The sequence below is a fragment of the Acomys minous genome (assembly GCF_964271855.1).
Source record: "Acomys minous genome assembly, chromosome: 15".
In the NCBI taxonomy this organism is placed as follows: domain Eukaryota; kingdom Metazoa; phylum Chordata; class Mammalia; order Rodentia; family Muridae; genus Acomys; species Acomys minous.
The window spans coordinates 99,475,478-99,487,962 of NC_140497.1; the positions used below are offsets into that span (position 1 = coordinate 99,475,478).

At 49.0% G+C, this 12,485-nt stretch overlaps 1 protein-coding gene across 1 annotated transcript in view; it reads left to right on the forward strand.

Annotated features, from left to right (window-relative positions):
* The first annotated feature begins 214 nt into the window (after positions 1-214).
* The window catches only part of KIF5A (kinesin family member 5A), a 38,541-nt gene continuing 26,270 nt past the window's right edge, over positions 215-12,485 (forward strand). The window contains exon 1 of the mRNA XM_084759602.1: positions 215-594. Coding sequence (XP_084615728.1) covers positions 466-594 — 129 coding nt within the window. The 5' untranslated portion in view covers positions 215-465. The remainder of the gene's footprint in view (positions 595-12,485) is intronic.

Genomic DNA, 12,485 nt, shown 5'->3' on the forward strand with positions numbered 1-12,485 from the left:
AATGGGTCGCGAGTAGCGGAGTGAGCTGTGTGGGGAAGGGGCGAGGACACGGTTATCCGCAAGCCTTAAGATCGTGGAACCAGGTGAGCAGAGGCCAAAAACCCCACGACCTTTTGGTGGTCGCTGTCCAGAACATCATCCCCCCCCCCTCCACGCCCCGACCTCCCGCGAAGGAAACCCCGCCCCCGCTGCTCCTGCGCGCCCCGCCCAGGCCCGCAGCGCCGCTGCAGCGCGAGGGGCGGAGAGGCTCTGCGCGGCGAGAGGACCAGACGCCCAGGTCGCCCGCATCCAGTGCCGCAGGAGACCCAGAGTGCACCTTCGCCGGGGCGTCCCAGCTGCTCCCTTGGCCCCAGCGACAGATCACCTGTCCTCCGCCTGGACCCCAGCTCAGCGCTCCCTTTCTCCGGAGCACACGCTACCCCTTGCAGCCGGAGACGCACCCCAAGCCCCTCCCCGGCGACCACCATGGCGGAGACCAACAACGAATGCAGCATCAAGGTGCTTTGCCGATTTCGGCCCCTGAACCAGGCCGAGATTCTGCGCGGGGACAAGTTCATCCCCATTTTCCAAGGGGACGACAGCGTCATTATTGGGGTGAGTGCTTCATCCGAAGGAAATTAGAGGAGGGGTCGGGATGCAAACATCTTTTCACCTCCGAGGCTCAGCCACTCCGCCTGTCATTCTGCAGCGGCTCCGGCTGCTCATCCTCCATCCTCTCCCGCCGCAGCCCCTCCTCTCCCCTGCATCAGGATGGCTGGGTGTGGCCTGCCTAGGCCTGCAGCCAAGTCTCTGCAGAGTGAGAGGGGGCGCCTTCCCCGTCACCAGGAGCCCCAAGTTGTCTTTGCTACTCTCTTGCAATGTTCCCACCCCTTAGAGCCAGCTCCCTGCTTTTGTGATGTTTTTCCCTCTCCCCTAGAGAAAGCGCGTTTTCTCTTTGTTATTGGCTCGCATCAATACCCCAACCTCCACAGAGGGAGGGGAAGGTTAGTGGATGAGCTAGACGTGAAACGGAAAGACTAGGGTCTCTGTGGATGGGGGAGTGGGTTCTAGGACCAGCCCGTCATTCTCGCCTGAAGTAGTTGCTGCCTGAACTTGGAGTGGGGGAAGGGGCACAGGTCTGATGAAAGGTTTTCTGGGAAAGAAATGCATTGATGCCACACCCAACTGGGCAGTTAGCCTCTAGAATCCTAAGGCCATGCCTGCCTTTCTGTCCCAAGTGGATTTCTGACTCCCTAAACCCTCCCAAGACAGAACCCCGTGTTTGTTCATACTTGCTTATTCATCTCGGTCTTAAAGAACTAATACGATGTAATTCTGAAGGCTACCTGGTCACTGCAGCCCTTCCCTGTGGAAATCACCGGAGAAGCAGTACTTGCTGTGTACTTGGCTTTCCGTGCTTAGGACTGAATTCTCAGGACTGCAGTCTGAATTAAGTAGTGTTCGGATTTCCATTCTGCAGATGAGGAGGTTGAGGTCTGAGGAAGTTGAATGACTTTCTCAAGGTCATGCTGAGAATCCATCAACTGGTTCAGTCTCCAGACCTGAAGTGGAGTCTGTGACTCCCAAACTGCCATGTTTTTCCTTTAGGCCACCTTGCCTCGCCAGATTTCTGTTCCAGACCGTTACCTGTGCTGGCCTAAGGGGACTCTAGGTCTTGTCCCTTCTGCCTTTCTTAGGGTGTTATGGACTTTCAGGCTGTGAGTTAGGTGAGAGGTCTGGGGTGGCGTTCTGTAATGCTTTGGGGTACTGAGCTAAGACACCCGTGTTAGTTTCAGAAGGGAGGGGCATCTGTGAGGGCAGTTCTCAAGGTCAGGGTGATTCCTATGTGTCCGTCCACAGTGCTTGGCTTAAAGCAGCTGGAAAGGAGACACCTGGGCCTTCTGAGTTGGGGAAAACAGGACCTTTGGTAAACACACCTTTGAGAAAGCCCCAGGCTCCAACACCCAGCATCTCATGTGGAGAGCTTGGCTGGTGCTTCTGCAGTGTGAAGGAGGGCATCTCTGTTCTGTTTGCCTTAGGGACCCTAGGGACCCCGTTTGGTTAGTGCAGCCAGGCTAAAAGAAAGCCCTGAGCAACCCTGGGGGGGACCCCTCTCCCTTTGAGTAACCTGGCTGGCTGGGTTTATGTGGAGGATTTGCAATTTGAGGCCCCTTTAAGTTATAAAGGCTGAAAACCAGGAGGGGGTGACCACAGGAAGCAAATCCACTAAGGGGTCTGCCTTAAAGCTAAACTTCCTTCTTTTAGATTTTATACAGAAGATGGACTCCTTTTAAGCTCTGTGGACCATCCTGGTGTATGGGATGGGTCCTGGCTGGTGAGACAGCAGAGGAGACAGGGAGAGAGTCGGGGTGAAAAGAAGTCCCTTGTCTGTCCATCCCGGTCCCCTGTCCCCCTCTTCCCCATGCAGACTCTATCTCAGCTCTTATCTGTCCTGCTAGTACTCCTGGGCTACACTTGTCTCGCTCCGGATCTTCCCTTGCCCAAGGCCTCCTGTTAATCTCTTCCGCCAGATGTAAATTCTTACAGGGGCCATTTTGTCTCAGGCAGCATCCTTAAAGCTGGCTGCCTCCTGGACTTTCAGCCTTCGCTCAGGCGACGGATGGCTAGAAGATTTTGAGGAGATCTTTGAAGGTTCCCGTGGGGCAGTGGCAACTCCTGTCTCTTGTTGTCTGCTCCGGCGCTCTTTGGGAGCCAGTGTGTGAGAACTGCCTTGCCGAGCAGTGGAAGCTACCACTGCACAATGTCTGGGAAGATGAGAGAAGACAAGCTGGGGCTGAGTGGCAGATGGCAGCCAGCAGCCCCTGCTCCCTCCTGTCATGGCTCTCCCCTCTCCTCTCAGCACTGGAGTCGCTCTGGCTTCAGAGGCCCTTCTGTTCCTGGGCTGCGTGTGGCTTGCAGAGGGTAGGGCAGCGAGATGGAGAGACAGCTCTGTAGGTCTTGTCTTTTGCCTCAACTCTCTGACTTCTCTCAGAAATGTAAGGGGGTCGGATTCTACAAAGTCAACAGCCTGAGTCATAGCAGAAAGGATGCCTGGGGTGTGGTCTGTGTGTGGTGTTGTCTCGGTTTGCTCTTTTTATTTTACATTTAGAATCTGGTCTGACTTTTTCACTGAACTCATTTAAGTGTTTGTCTTTTCTCATCCATGTTCCGGCCTGGCCCGCTGCTTCTCTGCCAGGTGTCGGGGAGGAGTGACAGCAAGGAATCAATCAAAATCAATCTCTCTCTCTCTCTCTCTCTCTCTCTCTCTCTCCTCCCTTAATCCCTCCATTTCCTTTGCAGCTGTCCAAAGCTTCTTTCCTCAGATCTCCCAAAAGTTAAGTGAATTCTGTTTTTTGGTGTTTTGAGATGGGGTTTCTCAGTGTAGCCCTGGCTGCCCTTGAACTTCCTCTGTAGACCAGGCTGGCCTTGAACTCACTGAAATCCACCTGCTTCTGCCTCCTGAGTTCTGGGATTAAAGGTGTGCGCTACCACTGCCCAGTTTATTATTTTTTTCATGACGTTTATTTATTTGTTTGTGTGATGTGGACGGTGGGTATGCATATGCCACAGCACACGTGTGAGGGCCAGAAGACAGCTGTCAGGAGTCAGTTTCCTGGGACTGAACTAAGGCAGGCTGCACCTTCACCCACAGAACCATCCCTCTGGCCTGGTTCTGTTCTGTTTTTGAGACAGGTCTTCCCAGGGCCTCGGCTAGTCTGCAACTCTGTATTCCAGGCTGGACTCAGGGCCTCTCCTCCTATCTCAGCCTCCTGAGTGCTGGGAGCGCCAGGCATGTGCCACCGTCATGACTTTAAGGGTCCTGTGAGAGCTGAAGGGAAAACAAGAATCTCTTTAGCTTTGAGGGGAGTGATATAAAGGAAAACGCAGGGCCGAGGCAGTGTTCTGTGGCTAGTATCTCTCAAGCGTTACCATGGCAACAATCCCCAAGAGGGTCACCATAGATGAGGGCCTAGTCCTTGAAGTTAGGGTTCTACCAAGTGCTCCCTTGACAACTGAGCAGGTCTCTGGACCCCTAGTCCTGTGCTCCCCACGAGCATCAGCCAGCACAGGTGATGGAAAGCCATAGTGAGGTTGTGAGGCCTTTCCTGAGCCAATGGACAGACTGATAGAAGGAGGCTCAGAGTGGGTTCAAAGACACGGTGGCTCTGGGGCTTCATGGAGAGAGCCTCTGAAGAAGGCTAGAAGCAGTGTGGAACTTGCAGGGCTGGGAGGGAGCATCTCAGACGTGGAGAGATTTGCAGGGGCTTCTTTCTCTCTTTCCTTCTGTCTTTCTTTCTTTCTTTTTTTTTTTTTTTTTTGAGACAGGGTTTCTCTGTATAGCCCTGGCTGTCCTGGACTCACTTTGTAGACCAGGCTGGCCTCGAACTCACAGAGACCCTCCTGCTTCTGCCTCCCCAGTGCTGGGATTAAAGGCGTGCGCCACCATGCCCAGCGCAGGGGCCTTTCTAATGGAACTTCTGCTTCTGAAGCTTTGCTGTTAGCTGGTGTCCCATTCCCTGGGAGAGGAGAGGATGAACCAGTCTCTCTGGAAGGATTCAGGGGAGAACCACCTCTGAAATGGGGGATTGAGGTTAGACAAGAGGCTAGGTCTACTTGAAAACCTTCTGAGACATGCAGAACAAGGAGGCCATGAGGAGGCTAAAGCAGAGCCGCGAGGAGGATCTGATGCAGGGTTGATATGTGCAGTCCCTTGCTCACTTTGGGAATGGGGTTGCAGTCAGGGCCTCTTGGGTTTGAAACTGTGCTCACTGTAGACCACATTTATGACATGAGAACAGTAACACTTAGGCCCTAGGATAGTGCATCCGTTACATGGGATAATGTGTATAGACTGCACCGCAGCGACAGGCAAACAATTACTAATCTTGTTTTTAACTGTTATTTGGGGAGTTCTAGTGCATGTAGTGTATGCATATGTATGTGCACATATGTGTGCGAGAGAGTGAGCCTGCACATATCCCCACATACAGAGGCCAAAGGAGGACGTCTGTGTCTTCTTCTCCTGTTGGCCATTGTTCCCCTGAGACAGCCTCTTACTGAACCTGAAGCTCACTGTTATGGCTCGTCTGGTGGCCAGGGATCCCCTGGAATCCACCTGTGTGTCTGCATCCCAGTACTAAGGTTTCAGGCACACACACACACCCATGCCCAGTTTTTGTATGGGTGCTGGAGACTGGATTCAGGTCCTCATGTGTGCACAGCAAACGCACCTCCCCAGCCTCTGTTTTTATCTTATTTTAAAATCACATTTATGGCCGAGCGTGGTGACGCACGCCTTTAATCCCAGCACTCGGGAGGCAGAGGCAGGCGGATCGCTGTGAGTTCGAGGCCAGCCTGGTCTACAAAGCAAATCCAGGACAGCCAAGGCTACACAGAGAGACCCTGTCTCGGAAAAAAAAAATCACATTTATTTATTTGCTTGTTTGTGGGGGTGAGGCACACATGCCACAGCACAGCAGTATAAGTTAGAGGACAGTTCTTTCCTCCCACCTAACGAGTCCTGCAAACAAGTCAGTCAGCTTGGCCACAGACAACGTTACCTGCTGAGCCATCTCACCAGCCCATGCTCATTATTTTTTTAGACAAGGTTTGGCTGTGTGACCCTGGCTGGCCTATAACTCACTGTGTAGTCCAGGATGGGTCACATTCAAACTTGAGGCAACCTTCACACTTTAGCCTCCTGAGTGGGATTACAGGTGTGTGCCCCACCCCACCCCCACCCCGAGCACCGCCAATCAACTCCCGGTAACAGTTAAGTAAGCTGATTGCTGTGGTGCACACACTGTAAATCCTAGCACTCAGGAAGCTAAGGAAGGGGATTGGTCTTCTCAGAGAGACTATGTCTTTTTTTTTTTTTTTGTAAATTATATTTATTATTTTTAAATAATTTATTCAGATTACATCCCTATTGTTATGCCCTCACTTGTGTCTTCCTGTTCCCCTCTCCCTCCCTCTTTTACTCTATTCCCCTCTCCTAAGCCTGTGACAGAAGAGGACCTCCTCCCCTACCATATGATCACAGATTATCAGGTTTTATCCAGATAACTTGCTTCCCCTTCCTCTGAGAGCCACAGGCCTCCCCACCAAGGGGAAGTGATCAAATAGGGGGCACCAAAGTTCATGTCAGAGGCATTCCTGCTCTCCCCACAACCATGGAGAATGCGCTGTCCGTTGGCTAGATCTGAATTTTTTGGTTTTTCAAGACAGGGTTTCTCTATGTAGCCCAGGCTGTTCTGGACTGGCTTTGTAGACCAGGCTGGCCTACAGAGATTCACAGAGACCCACCACCACACCCGGCTTCAGAGACCATGTCTTAAAAAAAAAAAAAAAGGCGAGGAAGCCAGGTGGTAGTGGGACACGCCTTTAATACTAGCATTTGGGAGGCTGAGGCAGGGGGATTTCTGAGTTTGAGGCCAGCCTGGGCTACACAGAGAGACCCTGTCTCAAAAAACCAAAACAAACAACAAAAAAGTGGGGAAGGGGTTACTGGAGACACGGGTCAGAGGTTAAGAGCACGGCGCTCAGTTCCCAGCACCCTCGTGGGGGTTCGCGGCCATCTGTAACTCTAGTCCCGGACGTCAGCTACCCCCTTCTAGTCTCCACAGGCACTAGGCATGCACGTGGTACACATACATACACACGCATAAAGAAATGCTCACGGGCTGGAGAGATGGCTCAGCGATTAAGAGCACTGGCTGCTCTTCCAGAGGTTCTGAGTTCAATTCCCAGCAACCACATGGTGGCTCACAACCATCTATAACGAGATCTGGTGCCCTCTTGTGGTGTGCAGGTATACATGAAGGTAGAATACTGTATATACACAACAATAAATAAATCTTAAAAAAAAAAAAGAAATGCTCACACACATAACATAAGTAGAAAATGTTACCTTTATACATTTTGTCTCTGAGCAAGTATAATTTGGAAGAGCGAGACACTCGCCCTCTTATTAATGGTTTCATCCAAACCTTAGGCCTCTAGCATCTCTTTCTCATCAGTATGTTTAGTCAACAAACCTGAGGAGGAGCTGTGTTTCGTAGACTCTGGTGTTGGGGGTCTGGAGGGATAGTGTCTTTGGGGGAAATTCTAGTTCTGGGTGGCGATCGCAACTCAAGGAGAAGCCTGGGCAAAGGCAGAAGTGGGCCATCAGACAGAAATGCATTGTCCGGCAGGTCATGGCTGCTATGGTTCCAAGGGCAGCCCTTGGAAGAGTGGAGGTAACAACGAAGACTGGGTCTCAGGCTAGCCTGGGCTACCTAGCAAGGCCTGTGTTAATTTCCTTACCTTCCAAAAGTTATCCTTTATAAGACACTACAAAGCAGGGTATGGCGGGGCACCCCTTTGGTGCCAGCACTCTGGGAGCGGAGACAGGTGATTCTCTGTGAGTTCCAGGCCAGTCAGGGTTACACAGGGAAACCCCCACTTCAAAACAAACAAACAAACAAACAAACAAAAAACGAAAACGAGACCCCGCAACATACAAACAGAACAAAAATGACACGTTGCCTCAGACTGACTTCAGACTCTTGGTGATCCCAACGGTCAGCTGCCTAGGTGCTGAGATCACGGGCGTGTACCACCATGGCTAGCTCATGTGTCTTAGGATACATCATTTAGAAGATGCAGGCAGGGAGATGAGGCTGCTGGCTACACACAAAACGAAACAACCAAGCACAAAACAAAACAAAAAGCTAGAAATTGGACTTGGAGTTGACGGGCCAGCCAAGGATAGGGAAGTAGTGAGGTCAAGAATGGTAACTGCTCCCACTACTTAGCTCTAGAATAGCTTTACCCTCCTCAGAGGCCGAGAGCCCCACCTATCTCCCCACCCGGCTCCACTCCTTCCCAGCCTGGGCTAAAGAAGAAGAGTTCCCAGGCACCCCTTAGCTTCAGCATTTGGAGAGCACCCTCCATTTTAGCCAGCGCTTTCTGGATTCCTCCCACTGGGAATGTTTTGAACTTGAGTGCAGTGCTGTGTGTGTGTGTGTGTGTGTGTGTGTGTGTGTGTGTGTGTAGATTTGGGTGTGTTGGTGCCCTGTTCCCAGGAGGGCAGGCGGGAGGGGCCAGGCTGGCTGGAGAGTTATATTTAACCCCCTCTGGCTGGGTGCCTGGCTCTAGGCGACATGGCTGGAGATCACTGGTAGAGAAAAGAGGAGCATCCTTGGTCTGACGTGCTGTGTTTGTTTCTGTTTCTGGCTGCTGGGTGGAAGAAACATGGCCATGGATTACGGGCTAACGAATTAAGTCCGACTTTTTTTTTTTTTTTTAAATAACATTGGAAACAATATAATTATAAACCTAATACATTTTAATTCTTGGGGAATTAAAGACAAAAGAAAGCACATAAACAGTAACAAAGAATTGTTACTTGGTGTTTGGTGTTTGTTTCTCTTTTTGTTGTTGTTGTTCTTTGTTTCCATGGTAGTGGTGGTGTTTTAGCTTTTTTTTTTTTTTTTTTTTTTTTGAGACAAGGTTTCTCTGTGTAGCCCCAGCGGTTCTGGATTCTCTTTATAGACCAGGCTGGCCTCGATTTCACAGAGATCTGCCTGCCTCTACCTCCTGAGTGCTGGGATCAAAGGCGTATGCCACCATATCCAGTTCATTTTATAGTTGTTAATCTAACCCTTCAGTAAGATCTACAGAAGCATGTAACAAAATTTAAATAATAGAAATTTACAATGAAAAGCAATTTTCCTTCTTTTCCTTAGCTGCTGCTTATCCTCCTCCTCCTCCTCCTCCTCCTCCTCCTCCTCCTCCTCCTCCTCCTTTTCCCTTTCTCAGAAAAACACTATTACCTGTTTCTGTGGCCACTTCCAAAAACATACACACTTACAGTCAAGTACCTACATACATTATATCCACTTAGAGTTAAGTACGTAAGCACAGGCAAACAGTATAAGCATTTACAGCCAAGCACATATGTCCATGCATCCTGTCTGAGTTAGAGTTGCAATTTCTGGGATGAAAAAGCAACTTGGGGAGGAAAGAGTTTATTTGGCTTACACTTCACATCCACAGTCCATCACAGAAGGAAGTCAGGACAGGAACCTGGAGGCAGGAGCCCTTGCAGAGGCCGTGGAGGGTGCTGCTTACTGCCTTGTTCCCCGTGGCTTGCTCAGCATAATTTCTTATGGAACCCAGGAGCACCAGCCCTGGTATGGCTCCACTCAGCATAGGCTGGGCCCTCTCCATCAATCGTTAATTAAGAACATGTCTTACAGGCTTGCCCACAGCTTGCTCTTGTGGAGGCATTTTCTCAGTTGGGGTTCCATCCTCCCAGATGACTATAGCTTGTGTCAAGTTGACATAAAACTGGCCAGCACACATACATTTTTTGAAATATATTGGATTGGGGATTTAGCTCAGTGGTAGAGCACTTGCCTAGGAAGCCCTGGGTTCAGTCCTCAGGTCTGGAGAGAGAGAGAGAGAGAGAGAGAGAGGAAAAAATATATATATATATATATATATATATATATATATATATATATATATATATATATATACTATACATGCTATTTGTGCTTTAAAAAAAATTTCCCTTGCACCTTGGAGACCTTTCTGTATAAGCACATGAAATTCATTTCACCCAGCATGTAAGCATCTGTGTAATTGTCTGTGCTTAGTGTGGGCAGTCTCTCTTCTGTGCACTGATCCCTCTCCTACGATGCAAAACAAGGATATTAATTTCTTTGTTTAAAAACTTCAGATTTTCTGGGCTGGTTGTGGTATATCATGCCTTTAGCTGCAACACTCAGGGTCTTTGAATTCAAGACCAGCCTGGTCTACAGAGTGAATTCCAAGCCACCCAAGACTACTTAAGTGAATGTCTCAAAACAACAACAAAACAAAACAAAAACCAAACTAACTAACCAACGAACACAAAAGAAAACAAACAAGAAAAAAAAACCAGTAGATTTTTCAAAAGAGGCTTTCTTATTTTGAAAAAAGTTGTTATTGTTGCTTAAATAGGGTCTCACTATGTAGAACAGGCTGGTCTAAAACTCACAGAGACCTACCTGCCTCTGCCTCCCCGAGTGCTGGGATTGAAGAGATGGCTCAGATTTAAAGACTAGGCTCACAGCCAAGAAGACAAGACCTGGGTTACCATGGCTGTAAGAAAGTTTTAAGTACAAAACAAAACAATCAAAGCAACATTGTGTCCACCCCTGGAAGCCCCAGGCTTCTGGAGGCTGAGAGGCTGAGGCAGGGGGCTGGGCATGAATTGCTGGTTAGCCTGAGCTACAGTGTGAGGTCCTGTTCCCTAAAAACAGTCAAAGGAAATAAAAAAAACCATACTAACCAAGATAACTACTATTAGCATGTTTTCCATATATATGTGTGTATGTACATATATATCTCCATATATACAGCATTTTTGTTTATACATATATACATTTACAGAAATAGAACCATCCTTGTATACTCTTTATTCTGCAGTAGTAATTTTATTTTCTTTCCTTTTTTTAATTAAAAAAATTTTTTTTTAGTATTTTTACTTTCACATCATACCCTCCCTATTATTTGCCTAGCAGTATTTTGTGCTTCCCTTCTCCCATCACTACATATTCTTCTGTGACGTCACCTATACTACTTTATATTTTTTAATTTAACCTGGACAGTTCACCAGTAACAGTTCCACATCTGGTTCTTTTCTTTCCTCCTTCTCTTCTTCCTCCTTCTGCTCCTCCTCTAGGGACAGGGTCCCCTACAGCCTAGGCCAACCTCGAACATACTATGTAGCTCATGTGAGCCTCGAACAGGCATCCTCCTGCCTCCTCCTCCCCCGGCGCTGGGATCTGTATCTGTTTTCTAAAGCTGCTCTATCCATACACTCCTCACCCCCCAAGAGACCCAGTTTTTATTTCTATACAAAGGGCACAGCCTCCCCACATTTTGTTTTTTCCACCTTCTCTTCCCCGACCTGAACTGAACATGGAGTTCAGGCAGTGGCCAGGAGGCCTTTGTCCTCCCCACCTTGCCCAGGAGCTGATCCCCAGCTCACACACAAGCGCTGGTAGAATTCAGCTTGGTGTAGGAGCCAGGTGCAGAGCTTAGATTTCACCACCAGGAGCAGAGCAAGAGAGCAGTTGCCTCCCGGGGGGACCGGAGCAGATGCCACCTGCCCAATAAAGGTGGCCGGACCAAACTCCGAACTTAACATTCATGAGGGTCGGAGGATTCGGATGACTGTTCTAGAGGATGCTACCAAGGCAGTGAAGCCTGCTAAGATGGAAGCAATGCCTCCAGCCATGGCCCTATGGGTCTTCTTCACTGTGTCCCCCCCCACATCAGGTGCATGTCTCTCACACTGTGGCCACAAGCATTGCCAGGAAGCCTACTCCCTTCTGGGCTCAAGTGGACTTCGTGGCCATCAGCAGGATGTGCAGTTCATCCAGCAGGCGCTCTGAGACACACTCCATCCACGGCCCCTGAACGCAGCCACATATGAGCTCATCTACCATATGTGTTATAAATGTAATCACCATAGACTCTGTGTGTGCGTGCATGCGTGCGGCGTGCATGTGTGCGTGCATGCGTAGGTCAGAGGACAAGTTTTGGGAATCGGTTCTCTCCTTCCACCGGGTGAATCTATCAAGCTTAGGTCAGTTTGGGCAATAAGAAGTTTCACTTGATGAGCCTTCTTGTCAACCTGCCTTTTAAAAAGTTATTACTGGGGGGCTGGAGAGGCAGGTCAGTGGTTACGCGTGCCGCCTGCTCTTCCATAGGTCCTGAGTTCAATTCCCAGCAACCACATAGTGGCTCACAACCATCTATAATGTGATCTGATGCCTTCTCCTGAAGATAAAGCATTCATGTACAGTAGATAAAATAAATCTTTTTTTTTTTTTAAAGGTTTAGTTATTATGAGCCAGGCCATGGTGGCGTATGCTTTTAATCCCAGCACATGGGAGGCAGAGGCAGGCAGATCGCTGTGAGTTCAAGGCCAGCCTGGTCTACAAAGTGAGTCCAGGAAAGCCAAGGCTACACAGAGAAACCCTGTCTCAAAAAACAAAAACAACAACAAAAAAAAAATTAGTTATATGTATACAGTGTTCTGCCTGCATGCACACTTGCACACCTGCAGGCCAGAAGAGGGCACCAGCTCTCATTACAGATGGTTGTGAGCCACCATGTGGTTGCTGGGAATTGAACTCAGGACCTTTGGAAGAGCAGCCAGTGCTCTTAACCTTTGAGCCATCTCTCCAGTCCAATAAATTTTTTTTAAGTTATTGCTGGACTGACAAGATGGTGCAGCAGTTATGAACACTGGCTGGTGTTCCAGAGGTCCTGAGTTCAATTTCCAGCAACCACTTGATGGCTCATGACCATCTGTAAGGAAATCTGATTCCCTCTGGTGTGCATGAAGACAGAGCACTCATATATTAAAAACAAAGAAATAAAATTTCAACAATTATTCCTTTTGCTCTCCCATCCCCATCCCATCTTCTTTCTTTCTGTGCTGAGGCTGATGAAGGCTCAGGGCC